Source organism: Candida oxycetoniae (assembly GCF_023343755.2).
Source record: "Candida oxycetoniae strain CBS 10844 chromosome Unknown scaffold54, whole genome shotgun sequence".
Lineage (NCBI taxonomy): Eukaryota > Fungi > Ascomycota > Pichiomycetes > Serinales > Debaryomycetaceae > Lodderomyces > Lodderomyces oxycetoniae.
Window position 1 is genome coordinate 18915 of NW_026055461.1, and position 23573 is coordinate 42487.

Below are 23573 nucleotides of genomic sequence, written 5' to 3' on the forward strand. Positions count from 1 at the left end.
TATTACTACTCTATTGCTACTCTATTGCTACTCTATTACTACTCTATTACTACTCTATTACTACTCTATTACTACTCTATTGCCCTATTGCTACCCTATTGCTACCCTTTTACTTATCATTAAAAATTCTAGGCATTTTATAAATGTTGTAGTGTTTGATTATTATTTGTAATAAATGCATACTAATATAACTATATATCAATTGAAATACATTCATTTTATATTTTCCCATTTGATCTTTTTTTAACGTGATTTGGAAGGAGAGAATGAAAGATGAGAAATGAGAGATGGGAGATGAGAGATGGGAGATGAAAAATGAGAGATGGGAGATGAAAAATGAGAGATGAGAGATGAAAAATGAGAGATGAGAGATGAAAAATGAGAGATGAGAGATGAAAAATGAGAGATGAGAAATGAAAAATGAGAGATGAGAAATGAAAAATGAGAAATGAGAAATGAGAGATGAGAGATGAGGCGGTTTGATTGCATCCTTTTCGTTATTCAGTGTCCCTAATCAGTGTACTCCACTATTTCGCTCTGCTCGATAGTGGATCAAATTATTTTATCTTATTTGCACTAGAGAATAAAGTGGGGGTAGTGATAAAGCCGCTCGGAGTAATGTAGAAACCCCCTTCCCCCCCCCCCCCCCCCCCCCCCGGAGTTTAATTTAGGCGTTGGGTATTTTATTGTATTCGGAGTTTTTTTTTTCTTAGTTGCAAGCTTGTTCCACACGGATTTTCTATTGACACACGGGGGTTGGTAAAAAGAGGCTATAGAGAAAAGATATGGAAGGTGAGATACTCTTTCTTGCCTTTACATTGTAAAGGGTTATCATAATATTTTCAGGGGGCAATCTATTTGGCTAATAATTTTTGTAAAGATTTCACAGGAATACCAAGAAAATCGCTATCAATAAAAAATAAAATAAAATAAAACCAAGAATTGAATTTCTGGCGTAATAGTTTCAAATCGTCTCTTCTCTATAACATTAGCTATTTACAAGAAATCTAACTATATAATTATTTTCATTGTTTACTCAAGTTTGTTCTTTTTTGAACTAGGTATGCTATTTGAGTTATTGTTTACTCAAGTTCGTTTTTTATCAATAATTTATTAAACTTGCTGTTTGGGTCATTATTCAACTCGCTAAATGGACCATCCTCTGTAATATTCCCATTCTGATCAAGAACTATTATTCTATCACTATTCTTGATCGTAGACAACCTATGAGCTATCGAGATTATTGTTATCCCGTATTCTCTATTCAAGCCTAATAGATTTTTCATCACTTCTTCCTCGCTGATTGAATCTAATGCAGATGTAGCTTCATCCAAGATTAGTATTCTTGGTTTTTTGATTAATGTTCTTGCCAAGGAAAGTCTTTGCTTTTGACCACCACTCAATAGTGTTTTATTTGATGCTCCAATCTTTGTCTCTAATCCATCAGGAAGGTTTCGGATAAATGCTGTAGAATGACTCAATGCTAAAGCCTCTTCAATTTCTGTATCGGTGGCATCTTCTTTTCCAAAAACAACATTCTCTTTGATTGTACCACTGAACAATAATGGCTCCTGCTGAACATATCCAAGCTGGTCGCGGTAGTTGTTCAAGTTCAAATCTTTAATCTGCACATTGTTGCCACTTGTTCCAATCGAAACACTTCCAGAATTGACATCGTAAAATCTCAAAAGTATTTCACCAATTGTTGACTTTCCACTACCCGAAGGCCCAACTATACATATATTTTCTCCCTCTCTAATATGTAAATTCAAATTATCAAATATCACATCGGGCCTTGAAGGATACGAAAAATTAACATCCTTGAAAGTAATGTCCCCGTGCAATTTGTATTTGCGACCCAAATTATTGGGAATTTTTGGTCTATAATCAACCAAATCAAAAATCCGTTCTGCAGCTCCAATACCTTTCATTAATTCAGTATAGAAATTTCCCAATCCAAATACAGAACTTCCCGTATAAATAGCATACATCATGAAACTGGATAAATCTCCAATTGACATCTCTCCCATTCCTATTAATTTGGTTCCAATAAATAGCAACCCAATCATAGTAACATTACCAATAAACCCGTTAGTAGAATAATAAATACCCGACAATTTACCTTCCCTCATGGAGCTGTTGAATATCTCTTTTATCTCTTTATTATACCCATGTACCATTCCTCGCTGTTGAGCAAATGATTGGATAACCTTGACCCCATTCAATCTTTCCTCTGTCGCTTTGGTCAATGCTCCAATATTCTCTTGAATCAACTTTGACAAAGCCTTAATCTTTCTACCGTAAAAAAAGGACATCAAAATCAAAGGAGGAAACATCAAACTCATGCACAAGGTCAATTTCCAAGAAACAAAACACATCATGCTCAAACCGACAACTCCACTAATAATGCTCCTCATACCATCACTGATATTCATACTTAAACTCTTGGAAATAACCTGCGTATCATTAGCTATCCTTGAAATCAAATCACCAGTCTTCATACCAGTTTTTGAGGGACCAACATCAAAAAAGTACGCATCTTGTGCAAGAATTTTGGAAAACAATCTCGATCTTAGCCTTGCTACTAACCTCTCTCCAACAGTTCGTAGTAAATATATCCTACCGAAATTAGCAAAACTACCAACTGTAAATAAAACTCCCAATGCTGAAAAAAACTGGGTTTGACTTAGTCCAAAAAAGAGCCTCTTTGTTCTTTCTTCATCCTCCTCTACTTTCTCTACTTCTTCTTTAGCACCGTCATCATCACCACTCACTTTCAATGGGTTCGCAGTATCAATTATTCTTCCTATAATTAAGGGAAGGGACATGGAAGTAGCAGACGTGACTGCCAAACATACTATAGCAAATATCAATAATTTTGTCTCTGGCTTTGCTAATCTCAAAAGTTTGATAACATCTTTAAAAAGACTCGCCTTTTTCGTGTTTGTAGAGGTGGAATCGTCCTCTGAAGACCGATACGTTTTCGACTTTTTCGTGGAATCGTCCTCTGAAGACCGATACGTTTTCGCCTTTGTAGTTCCGGTTCTCTTTGTAGAACTAGTAAACGTGTTGAATCTTACTTGTTGTAAAAGCGGAGGCAGCTCTATCCTTGTGAAATTTTGGAGCAACGATTGAGTTATAAAAATTTGAGAGCAGAAACAATTCCTTTTTAGAGCTGCTCTCGGTAGTATACCGCTCAGTAGCAATCTCCTTCTTAAAAACATGTCGTGCTTAAAAGCCCTTTTCTTTTCTTCCTATCAAGAAAACATTAGCTGGTACTAAATACGTATTCTATCGTAAAGGGTCACCTCGAATATGTATCAAAGTTCTTTCTACATGTCACAAACGATTGGTTTATAGTACACGACCTTGCTAATTTCGGAAATATGTCGAGATGAGGATGAGGGTGATGATGAGCTTGATGAGCTTGATGATATGGCAAGGCCAAGAGCATACCGAGTGATAATTTCGAGCGAGAGCCATTTCATCAACTGGTGGTATGAATTTGCATACAAATTGCCTAGTGTGCAATGTATCCAATTCTTAGAGGTTAAGTTACTATCTGAAAATGACAATCATGCCAACAGGGAAAAATACAATGCTCTCACTATTGATCAAGAACTAAAATAATCGTTATACCATCGGGGAATAATATCAAACTCTGCTGACCTTAGCTATCTTTTGATAAAAGTCCCGAATCTATAAAGCTTCAGCAATAATACTCTATCGGCAATGCTTCAGCAATAATACTCTATCGGAAATGCTTCAGCGCAGACAATTCCGAATTTCGCATATTCAAAGATCAAATATGCCCATCATTTATACCTTCTCTAAAAGAAAAAGAAGGAAAAAAATATATACCAACATATTAAAACTCAAGTCAAAATCTTAAAGCCCTTTGCCTTAGCAATCGTTGTCAATTTTGAAAGATCCGATTCAGACAAGTATGTAGATACAAGCTCCAACACAAATCCCAGTTGACAATTTTTAATCATACTGGGACTCAAAACACACAATTTTGTATAGTTCAAAGACAAAATTTGTAACTTTGGCACATAATCGCCCAAATCGCATGGTTCAATAATTTCGATATCGTTTTCATTCATGTCCAAGTATTTCAAACTCTTTGGTAAATTCATAAAAAAATCCTTTGAGATGTACGTCAACATATTGTTTTTAAAACTTAGCATGGTTAATGTATCTGGAAATTTCTTCAGCATTCCCCAAACATCTAAATATTCCTCGTAGTTACTTCGTAGTAGATTTCCCAGTAGATCTAGAAATTCTAAAGCTGTAAAATATTTGAACAACTGTGACCATTGCGCAACATAAACACTCCCAATCTCACTTGCCTTTACAGTTAAATTCCTTATTTTACCTGCGAGACTATGCTTACTCAATCCTAGGAGTAGTCGAATTATGATAGACTTTAACGAATCGGGATTTTCCATGAATACCAAATGTGAATCAATATGAATATTGATTCGGAAGCTTCTTTCAAAGTACTCTTGTATACGTTGATTAGGCGAGTCAATCAAGTGAAGCAAACTACTCAAGTCGCTAATATATCTTCTATAATCACTATGATGCCTGGTGAATCTAAACTCAATAATGTTTGGTCGAATTTTTTGGAAAAGCTTGTTTTCATACTCTTCTGAGTCCATCATTTTGTCCTCAAATGAGTCTACGGTAAGTTCATAATCATGTTTAAAAGGTACTCTCGGCTCTCCATTTACAATAAGTAAAGTTCCACCAAATAGTCTTTCATATAGTAGAAGCATAATTGGAGACGCCGAGGGAATCGTTTTATAACTTTTGATTAGTTTGTCTACTTCCTCATTATTAAGATACTTTAATACTCGTAGAACAAGTTCATTTGGTAGTTTGAATATAGACATTTGGTGTTTATGTTAGAAGTAGTAATGGGATTCCATTTATCTCTTTAATCTCTTTTATCTCTTAACCTCATCTCGAAATTTGCTTATCGGAAATGCACGACTATATTTATATATCTATATACTAGGTACTTTTGCATTTTGGTAACGGAACAGGACTTGATTTTCCCCAAGACACAGATTTAGGTGCATCTCTCAGAAAAAGAGTTACAAGATTGAAGATTGGGGTTTATCAACTTATCCAAAAGGAAAAAGGGTTTAAGCCTGATTTCCAGAGGTGTGGACCTGTACCTATATTGGCACGCAGGTGTGTACCTGTACCTATCTTGGCACCCTTAGTAGCAAAATAGCTAATTCTCATTTCCAACACAAAAAAGAAATGCGTTTACCAGCTGAAAACTATGAAATAAACAGAGTCTGCAATGTGAAAAAGACTGTCTTGGATAATCTCCTGAATCGGAACAATGTTATTGCCTAAAAGAAATTTAGCGATTTGCAGAAGGAAAAAAAAAAGTATAACTATTCAAAACTTGGAACGCCGCATTGCTATCTAGACTAGGAAATTTAGTCGAGTCCCTCAAAATCTCGAAAGTTCACTTTCTACCACTTGCTTTATAACGCTTCAATTAAGACTTGACAATGTTTTTGTATTTTGCAATTTTTCGTTAGCTTGGTTTTGCGAGAGTTCCAAGTCCTCTCCAAAATAAGATCCCTCGTTGTATACTTGAGTAAATTGTTCTTGAATGTCTTCACTTGTTAGTTGAGATGGCTCTTGGAATAACAACTGTTCGATCTCGTCATTCAACTTTACTGAGTTATCCTCCAATGCGGCATCCGCAGGGCTCACGTCCATTNAGGGCTCTCTTCCACCTCCCTTTTTACCCTGCTTTTCCTCTTCTTTGGCAGATTCTTCAAGGCTTGTTCCTGTTCATACTAGAAAAGAATTGAGAACGAAAAAAAAAAGAGAAAAGATTATACGTTAGTTTCATACATGCACAAGTTGGCCGTTGTCAACATACCTGTCTGTATTTTGCCAAATAGATCTTTAGTGTCTCTGCATAGTTCTCAAACCCCAATGTGTACATTGACCATAGTATGTCCTCGCCATTCAAGGTCTTGCGGTTTTCTCGCATGCAGCGATCCGAAGCCTGACTAGTAATGAAGGAAATAAACTCGGAAACGCATTCTTGCATGCACTCTTTGGACTCCTTTGAAACCTTTGCTTGAGGTGGCAATGCTCGTTTCATCACCCTACCGACTTGTATTGGTTGTTAGTAAAATGTAGTAGAAAAGAGAAAAAAGAAGAAAGTGGTTTCGAGATTATGTGGTTTCGAAATAATTTGGTTTCGAAATTATGTGGTTTCAAAATTTTAGTGGTTTCTCATACCATTTGCAATTGGCAAAAATCTGTCCTGTTCCTTTATTTCATAGTCGCAATTCTGCCAATCTTTGTCAACTGTGTACTCGCTGAACGGACTCGTCATGACAAGCTTTATAAAATTGAGTAGGGGGAGAAAAAAAAGCCGGAGGATAATTTATTTCCAATTTCGATCTCGCATTATCAAGGATTGTTATCTAAAAGATCAGTAAATCCTAGCACAAATAAAGGAAAAAAGAAAAAAAGAATTTTGTTCCTCTTGTAGTATAATACTGCACAGGTGGAACAAGAACAAATAGGGCTTCTCAGTTTAAACATAAGGGGAAAACATATCTTAGAGTCTACGTTGTTTTATATCTTCACCAGATATACTCAATGGGTCATCCAAAAAAAAGAAAAAAACTAGTTATCTCATTGACTTTTCTGTCTATGTGGATTGGTCTGGCTAACCTTATAGATCTTGAGTGGTTTGTTATTTAACCACGAGAGTTCATAGCCGATAAAGGTCAAACTCGTGTAATTTGTGGACAAAGTGAGATGGTAAAATGGCAGTGGTGTAGAGATTTTCAACAGGACCTGGATGTTCTTTTCCATTTTCGTGAAACCACTTTTAATGCGGCTCAACTACAGATAGAAAAAAAAAAGCAAAAACAATGCGCTGAAACTTTTAGTACTGAGCGTTTGCTAGCCCCCCCCCCACCTCCACCTCTTCCTCTCAATATTTACAGTGTGTCTCATTTGTTGCATCAATCCCTTCCATTTAGTCTATAAATTCTTTCGCTTTTAAGTTTCCATTGCTATATCTTCATTGTCCGGGTCATCATCTAGAACCTCGACTTTTGATTGTTTTTCGTCAGCTTCCAACATATCCAAATCTTTATCAAAATTCAAGTTATCCCAATAATTATATCCCAAGTCTTTATAGATAGCAGACTCCATCTGTATCACCTTTGAATCCTTTTGCAGCTGTCGTTTCTGTTCCTTTAATTGTAATCTTTGAATCTCTAATCTGTTTTCTTCATAAATTATACTCTTTAGATCGTTCCACGTTAGAAAACCCTCTGGTATCAATCGTACTATTTTATCATAACTCGAAAATAACCGAATATTTGAGTTATTCTTTAGATTATACTTTTTCAAGAAACGGTTGAATAGTTTAACAAACCATTTCTTATAAATCAAAATAATTAAAAACTTATAATTATACCATCGAATGATCTTCATTGCCGATGTAATCATTTTTTCGAAATGTTCAGCAAGCCGCTCATTAATAAAGGAATTCATTTGTGAGGAGGTGTATGATTGTGGCACATTTGATTTCTTGAATATGCCTCCTATATCAATTATTGAGTTGAACGTTGGCGGCACTTGAGAATCAAGTTTGCATTTCTCTTTTTGACTAATGAAAGGATGTGTGGACATATCATCATCCAAATGCAAACCTTCCAACAAGGAATCTAATTTGATTCTCTTACCTGATCTACTTTCAATATGTTGGTCGTCAAAATCATCGTCATCATTTTCATCAAGAACGTGTTTCTTCTTATTCATCGTTTCAAAAATATATCGCTTGCAAAAAAAAAAATTGAACAAGGGGTTGATAGTATTACACTAAGCAATGACGAAAATGTATAGAATGAGGCTTTCTCTCTTTAGTATTATTATTATTATTTTTAGTTAAGATAAAGTGTTATATGTATAGTTAAGCTTTATTACCCTTGACTAGAAAATTACATGACTAAACTTTCTTAAACGTTGATGAGGTAATGGTGAAAGTTGGTTGCGCACTGAGTCGGTGAGATGAGATCAGTTCCATAAAGAAATTACTGAGGAATCAAGGAATCAACCTCCCAAAGGAAAAAAAAAAATTATGCCTCTTTTCCATGTCAGGTAATTTCGAGATTCTTCTATGAGATTTTTCAATCAAGACTCCAGGTGTTTTATGGTAAGTTACGAAGAGTGCAAAAGCCACGTTCAACATTGACTTTGATAACAATTCAAAAGAGAAGAGGTTTCAGAAAAATAGATACGCTCAACTAGGGGCATACTCAAGATGTTCCCTCCCCAGGGGTGGAACCGATAATTGTAAGTTGCGCGAATCGCATTCAATTACATTTCAATTGCTGTGGAAGAGTCTATCCCTCATCTCAGCAATTGTTTCAATATATCATCTCTGTTCCGATCAAGTACCTTTCCACCACATTGAAAAGAAGCTATTACTAAAGAGACAAACTCGATGCAATAAAAAGTGAGGCATACGTCCATAGAGGTAACTTCTATTGGAATTTCTTTTGAAGTAAAACATGTACACAGTTTTTGTATTTTTTTTTTTTTTGATGAAGAAATCTAGAAAGGGATTTTTTTCGAGTAGTTACAAGCTCTGTTACAAGCCATCTACCTCCATTTATCCACTTCCACGTGTCAAATGGCCCAGCATGTAATCTGATACGGCCATTTTAACATTAAATTTGGAACAACAATGATAACAATGAAACCGTCTCTTGGTAGGGAGTTTTTTTTTTTTTTTTTTGGTTTTCTTTCTTCACTCCTTAAAGCGACGCTATCGAGCGAAGCGAGATAGTGAGGCAGTACTGACTACACCGACACACTCGAGCAATTAGAGATAGCGTTACAACAGGCTAATCAGTGCCGCTCCACTATCTCACTCTGCTCGATAGGTGTCTGTTCTTGCTTCTCTTTTTTGCACCTTGCGAAACACTTATTTTTGTTAATTATTCTCTATTTCACGCATTTAGCGTAAAGTCATGTCAGTAATGCTCCATAACATCAAACTTCAATATTAGGTTTTATTAATGCTGGAACTACTGGCGCTGTCTATACAGCAACTAGCGGTGGAACTTCTGTCGCAGGTGCAGGCAAGAGCGGTGTAAAATTAATTGCGAACCCGTCTACCGCGACAAAAAAATACAAAGAGCGGTCCCCCCCTTCAACCCACGCCAGTAACTAAGTCCACTTCCGAATTGAACAAAGGCAAAAAAAAAAAAAAAAAAGCTCAACTCGTCCACTCTCAGGAAAATGCAGTGCAACTGTCTATTTTGGCAACTGGATCATTGGCTTATATTGCTGCCGTATTACTTTTGTAGGAAACTAGTTTAGAAACAATTATAAAAATAAGCATTAAAACACAGCCTCATTCATGTGTCAATATACTTAATGGCAAAATAAAATTCGAGTAATTTTCTCCATCTAAGAGTCTTTCTCATGTAAACCTGACATGTAGCGCTAGTAGTTAAGTATTGGCTGCAAAATTCTGCAACCTTTATTTTTTTTTTTTTTTCTGACACCTCAAGTTTTCATTTTCCTATACTTTCCCAATTTAACAGGGGGAACTTTCAAGGGATGTCCAACATATATGCCACTACATTTCTTGAAAGAATAAAATGGCGAATATTTGCAAGTATTGCTTCTTTTTTTTTTCTCAACTTTGGAGATAAGACTAAGGTTTAACCAAACCAAAAGAAAAGAAGAAAAAAAAAAGAATAATGAGGTCCACTACTTTAATTCAAATCGCTTTATCTGCTAGTACAATCTTGGCTCAAACTACAATTCTTATACCACTCACTAGCACTCAGGTTATCGGAGAGCCATCACCAGCACCAGCACCAGCCCCGGCACCAGCACCAGCCCCTGAACCAGCGCCAGCCCCTGAACCAGCCCCGGCACCAGCACCTGAACCAACAGGACAGGCAACTGTTACTGTGACCGAAGATCAAACTGGAGGTGCAGGTACAGGTACAGGTACAGGTACAGGAACCGAGCAAACTACTGCTCAGGATACTACTACTCAGGAAACTACTACCGAGCAACCCGATACTACAACTGTTCATAATACTACTACACCTCATACCGCTACCAATGCTACTGCTCACCATAACACCACCACATCACAAGAGACTGGAACTGGAACCCAAACTGGAACCCAAACTACAAACACCACTACTTTCACTGCCCAAGGTGTCGCTTTAGCTGCTGGTGCCTCATTCGGCTACATGGTTGCCTTGTTATTCTTGTAAGTTTGGAGTTTTAACTCTTTTTTGTTTTTGTTTTTCAAGTATTCTCTGTTTTTTTTTTTTCAAGTTTTAGCTTCAGTAAAGGAGGTTTTCTTGATAATGAAGAGTCTTATTGCTTAATTAATTTTGTGAGATTAGCTTTGTTTAATATGTATAGTTTTTATATGCTCGATAAAAAAATTAATTTATTAAATTACTATGTTAGTTCGCACACTCCTCTGGATGTTTCCATAGAAGAAAAACATTTTTCATTTTTCATTTTTTCATTTTTTTTTTTTCAAACTCATCGATACTTTTTCTTTTCTTTTAGCACTGTTAAGCTAGACAGTTTAAAGAGTATGTGTTCTTAATAGTAGTTGCTTAGCTATTTATTTTGTTTATGATGAAAACCTTTAACTCAGCTCACTCAGAGTTCTAAAACTATGTTGATAACTTCCTTTTTTTCCAACATTCATCAAAATATCTGATATACAAATTATTTTGCTTATCATCTTAACGATTCATTTATACTAACTCAAAATGTTGATTTTTCTCAAGGATTTCATTGAAACTTAGCATACTAGAGAAGATTTTTCCTTTATTTATTTATTTTTGTTTTTGATCTCTTTCTCTCTTTGATTATTCAACCACTCTTTGTGGTTATGATTGGACTTTTAGGTCTCAAATCTTCAATCTCATTAGATTGAGGAACCAAATATTGTGTTGATATACAATTACTACCCCCTGCAGCATTGACTTGTTTGTATTTAACAAATGACTTGTTACCCAACTCCTCATAATACTTTTGTGGGTCAAAATTGTTGATCCATACATCGGGACCCATAATAACCCAACCTGGTCTCAACTTGATGTGAGTATCGAATCCCAAATGTGAAGGAATCAAGTGTAATCTTCTATTTGAATTGGAGAAATTTTCAGCAACTTTATAGATTTGTTCGGGACACGCATTTCGTCCCTGCGGCGAAGCAGGAGAGGTGCCATTTGAACCTGGAGATTCGATTTGTAGGTCAGTATCTATATTGCAATGAATTAAATCGTTATCTGAAGAACGCCTAACTGTTCCCGTGATACACATCCAACAATGCCATTGTTGTTTCTTTAAAATGGATTTTTCAAATGCAGAATCTGTTTGTTTTGGATAGTATGGTGATTTATCATCAACAGGTAAGAATATGAGTTCTTCAGATCTTCTAAATTTCTTGTTAAAATTTTCATTGTTGAGTAGTTTAGTTAATTCTTGAATTTTTTGAGTAGTTGACCAGATGAAAAGAAAACCTGGTTTTGAGCATAATTTGTAGATGGGTAGTTTGTTCAACACAGGAAGAATAAGTTGATTATCGGCCAAAGCACCTATCATTATAACATCAAATTTTAAATTATATCTATCGATCCAGTTGTTGACTGTTGGTACTATTTTCTCTGTTGAGCAACGTACACCATAAGCCTTTGTTGCATGTTTGAGTATTTGGTTTCGTTTTAGTTGGTGCAATTTATCTAGTTTGGGATACCCATCTAGTGGGTTTGCCACATTGCGTATGAATTTAGTCGAATACTCACCTGTGTGAATGTAATGGTTGGTATAGTTGATTTGTTGTGTGGTGGTGGTGGTGGTGGTATCTGTACCTATTGTTTCATTTTTTCTCTCTCTTTCCAGCTTTTCCTTCTCCTTTTCCTTATCCTTATCCTTCTCCTTTTCCTTTTCCTTGTCCCTTTCCCTATCCTTCTCAAATGACTTGTGTTTAGAGTTTTGCCGTGATGATATACGAGAAACAGTTGGTTTGGATACCAGTGAGTTTGATGGGGTGGTTGAAGTTCTTGAACCAAACTTATTATATGTATACATCATAAAGAAACTTGCAGTGTCCCTTTTTTCTTTGTATTATTTTCTAAAATGTATCTTTTTCTTGTAGATTTATAGTAATTTGTAAATTTGTTTTTATCAATTAGCTGACCTGTTTCAACAAGTTTACAAACACTAGCTGAAACAAAAAAAAGAGGATATTAGGTGTGTAGGATAAGTGTATTAATAGCTATTTTATTCTTGCGCGCGACACTATTGAGTAGAGCGAGATACTACTATCGAGCGAAGCGAGATAGTGGAGTAGCACTCAGTGGCTTGTTACAACACTATCAAACCCGTGTGCTCCACTATCTAACGACACTATTGAGCAGAGCGAGATAGTCATTAATCAATGTGCTCCACTATCTCGCTCTGCTCGATAGTGTCGTTAGATAGTGTCATTAATCAATGTACTCCACTATCTCGCTCTGCTCGATAGTGTCGCTCGATAGTGTTGCATGGATTACTTGAATATGAAACTTTGATCTGAAACAAACTAAACCCGTGTGAAATTGAATGCTGCAGGTGTCACTAAACTCTACCCCTTTTTATTGTGGGTAACCCTGTCAACCTATAAACTACCATCCGCTACCAACTGTATAATTTTGGAACATTTATTTTGCAACCTCGATAACAAATTTTCCGAAAAGAAACAAATAAATAAATCATACCTTTAAACATGAGCATATCAACAGTAGCCAACGATACCTTCAACCTAATGGGAAGAATAGAAGCTCTATTCTTTAAAGATAAACGTTCACCTACCCCTCAACAATCTCAATATGGTAGACATTACTCCCAATTCTATCTAGACCGACTAATGAAACCAATTGAAGAATATCGTAGAAATGTATGTGTAGCCACTTACTTTGCAAAAAAAAAAAAAAAAGATAAAAAATACCGCTTAAGACTAAAGCGGTTTTAGAAATGAAAGAGGATTTGTTATTATTAACATGGAAGATACCTTTTTGTTCCCTTTTTTTTTATAGTATGAAACACCGAATGCATCATTGTTAGAAAGGAAACATTACATAGATGATTTGGTCTTGAAATTAAGAGACTTGGCCAAAATTGAAGAGCTAGCAGGTAGTCTGAATCAAAAGTCAAAAAATGACTATATTTCAATTATGATCCACCATGGTTTTTATCATGAAATAGCTGGCTTAGAAACTAGTGATTTGGATTTGTTTGAACAGATTAGTCATTTTATGAAGTTGCTTTTAGAATTCGCATTGAAATTGCGTGAAGCTGGAGAAAAATGCCAAGATACAGAGTATGATGTTATTGCAATTGGTGAAATTTTGGGGTATCATTTATTTACATTTACTCAGCCTTACCAACATCAGTATCAGATAATCGGATACAAACTCACTTATCTTCATCGATTCATTACAGAGACTTTGAAGTTTTGTCAAGACTTTCCACTTCAAATTTTCCAAATCTGGTTACCTATAGATCAACTAAACACTAGTTTGCTTGCGTCTAACTTTACAAATTATGTGAACCAACTAGCATCATATGACGATAAATTACCGATTTTCAACATTTTGAAATCGATGCTTCTTTATAACCACCAGTATCAAGAAGAATGCTGTTCAAACTGGGTCAAATTAAATCACTTGACTAAAAAATCCCCAGAATTAGAAGAATACCTCATGAACAGAACTGACTTAATTGAACATTTCTTGAAATTGTATTATGCAAATTTATTCCAGCTGAATAATAACTCTGATCCAGAAAATCAGAAAATCCTTACAAGACTATTATTACCCACAATGGAATTTTGTAGTACTGATATCCGACATGTTTACTATAATGAAATATTTATAAAAAGATTTGAATATGCAATGAGTAATTATCGTATTGATGTCGACAAATTAGTCAATTCAATCCTCACAGCTTTTCAAGAAATCGACACCCCGGAAATTTTACAACAATTTATAACAAACGAAGCAATGTTGAAATACATGATTTGTAAATTCGAAAAAAGACAGTTGCATTTGAATCAATTGTTGAATCATTTAACTTTTATAATGGAAAAACGAGATCCTGCACTAATCGAACTACTAGGTATCCAGGATCATTCAACAAACCAGACACTCCAAGCAATGTCAAATGTGGCTACACAAACAATGAATATAGTCGAAAATAATACCAACATAGTGTCCTCACGATACAAGCAAATCATTATGCAACATTCCTCCGCAATAAAGGCAAACCGATTTGACGCAAAGTTACCATTCTCCAATTCTTTTCTTAAATTGCTACTACAGTTCTTTCATCATTCGCCGGAGTTAAACGAGTCCTTGGTTCATTTTATGTCACAATTTGTCATGAAATTCAATGTACTTGATAATCCACCATTCATGATCATAATCACATATTTATATGCAAGTTTCGATACCTACCAAGAACAATGGCGAAAATTCGAAAATTATAGATTCGACTCTATTGAATTGAAAAAGTTGCAAAATATACCAGTAATAATACCAGGGGACGAGCTCTTAAAACGGTATGATGTTCCATCAATGAAATATCTCAATTATCAAACTTTACCTAGAAATTTACAACTATTCAAGTCTATCATAATTGACTTGTACGTTTGCTGTAAATTAAGAATAATTATTAAAGATCAAGTTTAACTAAATATATCTTTTATAGACAATATGTTCTTGTATCTTTTTTTTTTTTTTTTGCTTCTTCTATTTGTTATGTCCCAGAATCAGTTCGACGTAGATAATCAATCAATACTTTTTTATGCAATACTCCATAATACTTCCCTTCCTTCAACAAAACCACTACTCTGTTACCAATCCTATCGAAAATCAAATGTGCAAAAGATAATTGACTATCATGATTTACAAAGATGGGCTTGGTATCCACATACATGGTTAAGTCTGTGAGTTCATCAAGAATACAGTTGATTTCTTCTTCTTCCTCCTCCTCCTCCTCCTCCTCTTCTTCTTCCACAAAAGAGCCATAGCTAAAATAGTCCTGTTGCTGTTCACGAACAGAAACAACTTTCTTTCTATTTCTAGTCTCACCATTTTCAATCATTTTACAATGAATATCGTCACTTCTCAATCCATATTCTTGAACAAATGAACAAATTCTATCAAGACATATTTCCAACTCTGAGAAATAAATCAACCCTACGCAAACTTGATTTTTGATCAAGGGTATACAACCATCTAGCAAACACCTATCAGCAAGCATGCCCAACTTTTGTTGCAACACTTCAATAGGTACCAAGTTCAGCTCGGTTAGATCAATATAAATTTTAGTATGCAAATTCAAATTCTTTACTGTAACCGTGGCTGTTTTTTTTGCCTGTGGGGGCAACAAATCGTTGCTAATTATGTCAACGGCACCTACTCTAGGATCAATTGGTTCCGTTTCGGGTGACATAAAAGGATAATCATTACTTATGAGTAACGATTCGTAAAGCGAGTTCTTCTCTAGTAACCCTCCGGACCAATTAGCAACCGCTATAGCAATGGAAATGGGCAAGACATAAGTATATGACGACGTTAATTCAAATAGGATAGTGACAATAGTGATGTTCATTCTTGTTACACCAGCCATGAATGCGCCTGCTGAAATCATAGCATAAATCCCCATATCAACACAGTCTATCGAGTTTGGCATACACATAAAACCTTCCAAGTTTGAATTTGGATCTCTATAGATTAACCCAAAGTAATGGATCAACATTGCAAAAATGCGTCCATATAATGCACCTGCTACCATTGAGGGTACATATATACCGCACGGTAATTTCAATCCAAAGGTAATAAAAGTCAACACTACTTTAACGATAAAGGCAACTAACAATGTGCCAAGTTCATTTACAAACTGCTCTTTGGTACTTGGGCAAAGAGATCTATCCAATTCATTTTCAGAACATGAAGTTGCCAAATCTAGAACCAATTCCGCTGAGGCCTGCTTGGTGTAAGGGTTCCAAAAAGTAACTAGGCCAGTTAATGCAGAAACAAGAAACACTTCAAACAATGGATTGTTTTTGATATATTTTAAAGTTCTAAACTTCTTGGGCCACCAAATAGCAAACTTGATAAACGCAGCACCAAAAACACCACCGGAGATCCCAATAAACACAAAAAATAACAATTCCATTGGGTTCCAATCTGAATGATACTTTAATTCAAATAAAACCGTTTGCCCTGTACCGTACGGGTTCATAAACTTTAGAAACAATGTTGAAATGATTGCACAAAAAAACACTTGAAATAATTGATGGCTTGGTAAATAATTGTTAATTTCCTCCAATATGAACAAAACTCCACCCAAGGGAGATCCAAATGCCAAGGCCACACCAGCGGATGCACTAGCTGATAAGATTTGCTTTTCAAACAAATCATTATTATAAATGAATGGAAAATATCTCGAGGTGATATTTCCAACACAAGTAGCCAAATGAACGTATGGTCCTTCCTTACCTAATGCCATACCTGATGCAATAGCAAGAATCAATGCTATAGTCTTGGATACCAAAGTATAAGCCCCTAAAAACCGACGTATAACAAATCCGGATAATATAGTCTTAACTTCAGGCACACCAGATCCATTTGCAGTGTAAATAACTCTTGGCTTTATACGATTGTGCTCGTGTTTGGAGGATGTAGCCGTGTCTGTTGTCAAAGCAGGAAGAGTAGGAGGAGGGGGAGGAGGAGGAGGAAAAGAAGAAGAAGGAGGAGGAGGAGGAGAAGAAGAAGAAGAAGAAGAAAAAGCCGGAGCTGGTGAAGCAGTCTCGTCATCCATTGCACCACCTGTAATTTTGGTAGATAATGTAATCAAACATGCCGATAATGCTAAAGCAATCGATAAGGCAACGTAAATGACATAGTCCAATCTGATAAACTGAGAAATCCAAAGATTTTGAAAAAAATGTGACCAATTAATCCACTGGAGACAAGGCTCCTCTGAGAATGAAGTAAAACGTTGTAGTTGCTTTAATTGCAGTTGTCCTTGGATCATATGCTTATGGTTAACACTTGCACAACAAGAAACTTGACTAGCAAACCAATTTGTCTGGCAATAGCCATACTTTGCACCAACCAAAAGCAATTCAAATTTGTCGATAACATAGGCTATTACTGCAAAAAATAAAGCGATAAGTATAATGAGTATCCATTTACCCAAGATAAAATATTGTTTTTGCCAAAAAGGGATCTTTTGACTTTGATCTACCGATTCATCATCCTTAAAGTTATCTTTCTTCTCCCTGTGCCAATTTTCATCAAACCATTTACTTTTTTCCAAAGAGTAATTGAATTGGTTCCCATTTAAATATGCTTTAGTCCAATCTATAGTTGTAAAATCGTTATAAAAGTCTCGGATTGTTTGTGTGATTGGCTGATGTATGGATGAGGCAAGTAGTTGCGATGCATAGGAGTCATTGGTTTTGGAAGTCCATAAAGAGATAGCCTCATTGTCACTAGCGTTGGTATTATCATCATCGAGACCTCCTTTATTGACTCTATGTCGTTTCAAAATAGTTGAGTTGAGTAAGTTTGTTCCTTTGATGGTTTGAGATCTTATATCCAACTTTGCCAATGATGGCTTGATTGTGAGTGAGGAATGCTCGCAATTGTCCAACACCATTGGAGTTGATGGTACAGTAAGACTAAATTTTTTATCATTTGACCTTGCTGACAAAGGAGTCGTATAATGAGTATCAAAAGACCGAGATGGCTTCAAATGCGAAGGTCTCAAATGCGAAGGTCTCAAATGTGATGAGTTTTCATGTTGTGAGAAAGAGGGTCGACTTTCTTTCAACAGAAATGATAATCCCTGCACCAGTTGTGAACAATCTGGATTATTTTTAACCCTTGTTTTATCGCCGCCACCACCACCAGGTGATTCTTGACATGGTTTCTCTATAAACCACTCTGGTGAAGGTTGGTTTTCGTTCGACATTTGGCCATAGATTGAAAGTTTTTCCCTGCTAAACAAGTAATGTGTAAAAAAGTTTGAAAAATCATCAGACAAGTAGTATTTTTTTGAGAAACCTTATTTTACACGGGCAATCAACTACATAAACGAACAATCAACATACCAACATTAAACATACAACAAAAAACCAAAAGAAAAGGACATTCCCAATAAGAGTACTACAACCTATAAAATCTATAGAAAAAATCGGTTTTTCTGTTTCTTAGAGTTGTTTTAAAAATTTTAGAAATACAACTTGATCTTGGTGAAACTCTCACCAGCCATAAATCAACTTACACATATCACCAAATTTAATTTTGGGTATATACAAAAAAATTGTAATGTGGAGGCGAAAAATTGATAAAAATCAAGTTGTTGATTTTTTTCATCTTTTCGTTTATTTTTTTTTTTTTTAGTCCCCAAATGAATGTTTTCAAATTCTTCTTTGGGATTCTCTTTTAGGATACTCTGGTGTGACTATGCAAACTTTTTCGATATATGTAACATGTAAGGGGAAGGGCAAGAGGAGGGGGAAAATATGTATGAGATTAGAGTGGTTGTAATGGTTGTAATGGTGGTAATGGTGGAGAGCACACTGTCGGTATATTGAAATCTAGTTCTTCACACTCTAGTGCATTACTTTTTTTTCCGTTTTCATAGGAAAAATACGGAAAGAGAAATTCATTATTGTAACATTTTACAAAAACTACATAGACTCCTATTAGCTTTGTTTCTCTCTTATATATAATAATCATCAAAGAAAAGGAGTCAAATTTTTTTGGATGTCGCAAGTTGAAACTCGAGTATTTTACTTGTGTGATTTTAATCCAAAAGGGGTAAGTTCAATCGGTTTATTGACTTACCAGTTTCGGTATCATTGTCGGCATTTGTTGTCCCTATTAAATTATATTCAATTTAACATAATAAGTATAGCTGAGAGAAGTCCCCTCCTAGTTTGTTCCTGATGCATAGTTTTTAACAACAATTTTTCTGTTAATCATTAAAAAAAGCCAGTGAGATGCTTGATACTGCATGACTTTAAAAACTGTTAACTCGTTATTTTCCTATTGGTTCTCTCGCACCAGTTAGTTCAACTATCCAATCTCTTCTTCATCGGGTAAAACTTCAAACCAATAAACGATTCATTATTAATAAGGTGTTCTTTTTTTTGTTTTATTTATGCTGTAAAGGTTTGAAGATTTTTTTCAAACAATAGACTAAATTTGGATGTTTTTATATAGGCGAGATGTTTAAGTAGCATAGGATTGTGGAGAGAGAGAAAGAGAGAGAGAGAAAAAAAGAGCAAGAAAGAGAGAGACAATACTGTATATGATGCTCTTGATTTTAGTGCTTAGATGTCAAAAGTCTATTGTCTTTTCTATAGTGCCGATATAGCAAAGAGCTTACTTCCTTTAAAAATACTTATCCTGCCATCTATATTCTTGATCGGATAAGATCCGAGAAAATTTCAACTTTTTCCGAAAACTATAGTAAAAAAAAAAAAAAAATCATATCATCTCCGGAGTTTTCAAAAAATATAGTCCCGGAGTATACAAAAGTGTAAAATTTAACATTTGTTGTTTAGTTTTCCAATAATAACAAAGTGTATTTGGGAATGAGGTAGCCTAAGCATGGCAGTTTTATCCAACTGAAACGTTTCCCGTTTCCCATTTCCTGTTACTTGTCCACCTTTGTAATGAAGGAGTGTGCGCAACTACTGTATAAAACATTGTTTTATTAAGTCATATACATTGAGCTACCCCACATCACTTACTAATGCATCAGATTTTTTTCATTTAGAGTCGGCGTCTAAGCTTTAAAATAATATCCTGGCCTTTTTTTTTTTTCTGTCCTTCTCTGCAATCTTATATATATATATATATATATCCGATCTTTCATCGATTTAGACCCAGAGGCTTTATAAGTTCGATTGTATTCACCTATTTCCATCTAAAAAGTATCCAACTATTTACAACAAGGTATTTCTGTTCAAGCCATTTTCTTTTAAACCACACTTGTATTAAATAACGACGATGACAACTCAATTTCCTAAAATCAAGGTCAAAAACCCAGTTGTTGAGATGGATGGGGACGAAATGACTCGTATTATATGGCAATTCATCAAGGATAAGTTAATCTTGCCGTATCTAGATATCGATTTGAAATACTACGATTTGGGTATTGAGTATAGAGACAAGACAGAAGACCAAGTAACTGTAGATGCTGCTAATGCCATTTTGAAATATGGTGTAGGTATCAAGTGTGCTACAATAACCCCCGACGAACAAAGAGTTGAAGAGTTTCACTTGAAGAAAATGTGGCTTTCACCAAATGGTACTTTGAGAAATATCCTCGGCGGTACTGTTTTCAGAGAACCTATTGTGATTGATAATATCCCAAGAATTGTTCCCAGTTGGGAAAAACCTATCATTATAGGAAGACACGCATTTGGCGATCAATATAAGGCTACCGACATTATTGTACCATCGGCTGGAGAGTTGAAATTGGTATTCAAACCACAAGGTAGCGACGAAGTCGTCGAGTATCCCGTATATAAATTCGACTCGGCTGGTGTTGCATTGTCAATGTACAATACAGACAAGTCAATCACCGATTTTGCAGAAAGCTCCTTCCAATTAGCCATTGATCGGAAATTGAACTTGTTCTCATCTACCAAGAATACCATATTGAAAAAATACGATGGAAGATTCAAGGACATTTTTGAAAACTTGTATGCTACCAAGTATAAGCAAGAAATGGATAAACTCGGCATTTGGTACGAACACAGATTAATTGATGATATGGTTGCACAAATGTTAAAATCGAAAGGTGGTTATATCATAGCAATGAAGAATTACGACGGAGACGTGCAGTCAGATATCGTTGCTCAAGGGTTTGGTTCCCTTGGTTTAATGACCTCGGTATTGGTAACCCCAGATGGAAAAGCCTTTGAATCGGAAGCCGCTCATGGTACTGTCACAAGACATTATAGACAGCACCAACAAGGTAAAGAGACATCAACCAACTCGATAGCTTCTATCTTTGCATGGACTAGAGGTTTAATACAAAGAGGTAATCTAGATAATACTCCTGATGTAGTTAATTTTGCAAAGGAGTTGGAAAAGGCGGTTATCGATACCGTGGCAATCGATGGAAAAATGACAAAAGATCTAGCCTTGGCCCAGGGGAAAACCGATAGGTCTAGTTATGTTACCACCGAGGAATTTATTGATGATGTTGCCGCACGCTTGAAAAAGAACTTGAACTAAAGTAAAAAAAAAATTAAATCAATACATAAATAAATAGAAGTGTGTGTGGTGTGTGTATATGTAAAAACAGTGTATATGTAGAAACAATATTTTTTCAACTGCATAAGTTTGGTGGGGGTGTGTGTGTCTGTCCCCGACTTTTCCTGTTTGTTCTCTCTTGTTTTTCCTGTTTGTTCAAAAAAGTGCAAATTTTTCAGTGGCCATAATTCCAAAGCCTAAGCGAGCGAGAATATGCTCACCAGCAGAAAAAAGATTTAATAAACCCAGAGGAAAACAATAAAAAAACTGAAAAGAATACAACTTTAGTAAAGTTTTAACCCATGTCAATTGCATAGTTGCAATGAATGTAGGGTCGATTTTGAATGATGATTCTCCACCATCTCAGGATCAAAATGATACGCAACAGTTAGTGTCGCCGACTACCAAAATAGCCCCGACACAACAATCTGTTCATCTTGCAAACACGTCACCTCAACCGACACCTTCTTCGACAAGGTCATCTATTCAGTCTGTTCATCAGAGACACAGTATCACAAATATGCTAAATGACTCAGTACAGGATAAAACAGGAAATGCGGGAAATGAGGAAGACCAGCTGGAAGTACAGGAGCCATTTCAGCAGCAGCAGCAGCAGCAGCAGATGAGCCCTAGTGGACATATCCAGTTTAAGAAACCATCTAGTGCAATGGGTTCACCTAGTTTGAATGAAAAACCTGCCCCAATAAGCGCAAATCGTGGAGCACCCAGCTCAAAACGTAATAGTATAGCTAATATCAATAATGATACAGACTCAGATTTGTCCATGAGCAAAGAGGAAGAAATAGTGACCAAACGAGGAGAAACAACTACGCTGAATCAAGAATCCACTAAAATCCAACACAACGAGTCCTTGGTAACAGCCGTTAATGAAAATAGCAACAATAACAATAACAATAACAACAATAACAACACCAACAATAATAACAATAATTATGATGCTGACGACGATGACTTAACCAAGATACAAAAACTAAAACAGTCACGAAAGCCAAAGCGTTACGATACACCACCCATTTGGGCACAAAGATGGTTTCCTCCGCATGAACAACAGAATTGGCAACAGCAACCAGATGAAGTTGGTGGTGGAAGTGCTATGACACCGACAACCAAGATATCCCTGAAACCGGTATTCAACCACACTACAACCAGATATGTCGATTTGCAGTGTAGTATAACCGGAGTCATGCCACCTAGTTCAGTAACCAGGACAATAGCTGAGTGGATTTATGCCAACTTTGCCAACATTGAAGATCATAACCGCAAAAACGTTGAGCTAGAATTGAAATTTGGTAAAATTATAGATAAACGAACGGGGAACCGTTTGAACTTGAATGTAACCACTGAGTGTATTTACAATAATCCATCAAATATAAAATTTGACATGGAAGTTGAAGAAATTGCATGGAACGATGTTCGCAAATTGTTTGAAGAACTAGAAAGGCAACATCAGGATGAAAAACTAAAGGGTCCCCAAATGGCACTGAATACGCCTAAACGGAAATTTAATATTTTGGAATCGGACCAAACAGATTCATTTTATCAGATTGGTAGTAAAAATGAACAGTTGCGAAGAGTGCGTGTTTCCAAAGACAATTTACTCAAACCTGCGCGATTCACGGCAATTCAAAAAGATCGTATTGGAGACTTGTATATCCATGATCCCAAGTCGATGTATGATCTCCGACTTTCACTCTCGTTAGAAACTCCTGTACCAGAAGCAAATATAGAATCCATAATTACCAAATATGCACCACCACAATTAACTCGCGAGAAAAAGAGAACTTCATGGACTCATACGCCAACAATTTCACGATTTGACTTGACTAGAGTACTCGTGCCTAAAGAATTCAAGAATCAAAAATCCGGTAAGAAAATAGTCAACCATGAAACCAAGTATGAGATTGAAATGGAGGTTGACGCGCTCGAGATTTTTAGTGCTATTGATAAGATCACTTCAGGCACTGATAATTTTCGATTAGAAGAATTGGTTGAGATATTTTTGAACAATTCCAGGGTCATTAACAATCGAGTCACGAAATTAGCGGGGTAATTTGGGGCCTTGTAAGACAAGTTTCACCTCACCTCCACCATTGCTGCATGTATTGTTTGTTTGTTTGTTTGTTTGTTTGTGTGTGTGTGTGTGTGTGTGTGTGTGTGTGTGTGTGTGTG

The 23573-nt window shown here is 35.8% G+C and overlaps 9 protein-coding genes across 9 annotated transcripts; 4 read left to right on the forward strand and 5 right to left on the reverse strand. All coding sequences in view use genetic code 12, as the record gives it.

Moving 5' to 3' along the window:
* Window positions 1–1082: 1082 nt before the first annotated feature.
* Window positions 1083–4898, reverse strand: KGF56_003372 (ABC transporter ATP-binding protein; the record flags this gene model as incomplete). Its single annotated transcript, XM_049324697.1, has 2 exons — window positions 1083–3103; window positions 3998–4898. The coding sequence occupies 2 exons, from the start codon at window positions 4896–4898 to the stop codon at window positions 1083–1085; spliced, it is 2922 nt and encodes a 973-aa protein (XP_049179559.1).
* A 619-nt stretch (window positions 4899–5517) lies between these two features.
* On the reverse strand, window positions 5518–6142 carry KGF56_003373 (nuclear transcription factor Y subunit beta; the record flags this gene model as incomplete). The annotated part of the gene is made up of 2 exons (XM_049324698.1): window positions 5518–5700; window positions 5915–6142. 2 exons carry the CDS (start codon window positions 6140–6142, stop codon window positions 5518–5520), a joined length of 411 nt encoding a protein of 136 aa, XP_049179560.1.
* A 914-nt stretch (window positions 6143–7056) lies between these two features.
* Window positions 7057–7824, reverse strand: KGF56_003374 (uncharacterized protein; the record flags this gene model as incomplete). The annotated part of the gene is made up of 1 exon (XM_049324700.1): window positions 7057–7824. The coding sequence occupies one exon, from the start codon at window positions 7822–7824 to the stop codon at window positions 7057–7059; it is 768 nt and encodes a 255-aa protein (XP_049179561.1).
* A 1952-nt stretch (window positions 7825–9776) lies between these two features.
* On the forward strand, window positions 9777–10307 carry PGA22 (Pga22p; the record flags this gene model as incomplete). Its single annotated transcript, XM_049324701.1, has 1 exon — window positions 9777–10307. One exon carries the CDS (start codon window positions 9777–9779, stop codon window positions 10305–10307), a length of 531 nt encoding a protein of 176 aa, XP_049179562.1.
* Window positions 10308–10926: 619 nt separating this feature from the next.
* Window positions 10927–12150, reverse strand: KAR4 (Kar4p; the record flags this gene model as incomplete). Its single annotated transcript, XM_049324702.1, has 1 exon — window positions 10927–12150. The coding sequence occupies one exon, from the start codon at window positions 12148–12150 to the stop codon at window positions 10927–10929; it is 1224 nt and encodes a 407-aa protein (XP_049179563.1).
* Window positions 12151–12964: 814 nt separating this feature from the next.
* KGF56_003377 (uncharacterized protein) lies at window positions 12965–14786 on the forward strand (the record flags this gene model as incomplete). Its single annotated transcript, XM_049324703.1, has 2 exons — window positions 12965–12994; window positions 13134–14786. The coding sequence occupies 2 exons, from the start codon at window positions 12965–12967 to the stop codon at window positions 14784–14786; spliced, it is 1683 nt and encodes a 560-aa protein (XP_049179564.1).
* Window positions 14787–14853: 67 nt separating this feature from the next.
* On the reverse strand, window positions 14854–18081 carry GEF2 (Gef2p; the record flags this gene model as incomplete). The annotated part of the gene is made up of 1 exon (XM_049324704.1): window positions 14854–18081. One exon carries the CDS (start codon window positions 18079–18081, stop codon window positions 14854–14856), a length of 3228 nt encoding a protein of 1075 aa, XP_049179565.1.
* Window positions 18082–20129: 2048 nt separating this feature from the next.
* On the forward strand, window positions 20130–21365 carry IDP2 (isocitrate dehydrogenase (NADP(+)); the record flags this gene model as incomplete). Its single annotated transcript, XM_049324705.1, has 1 exon — window positions 20130–21365. One exon carries the CDS (start codon window positions 20130–20132, stop codon window positions 21363–21365), a length of 1236 nt encoding a protein of 411 aa, XP_049179566.1.
* A 340-nt stretch (window positions 21366–21705) lies between these two features.
* Window positions 21706–23454, forward strand: CET1 (polynucleotide 5'-phosphatase; the record flags this gene model as incomplete). Its single annotated transcript, XM_049324706.1, has 1 exon — window positions 21706–23454. The coding sequence occupies one exon, from the start codon at window positions 21706–21708 to the stop codon at window positions 23452–23454; it is 1749 nt and encodes a 582-aa protein (XP_049179567.1).
* Window positions 23455–23573: the final 119 nt, after the last annotated feature.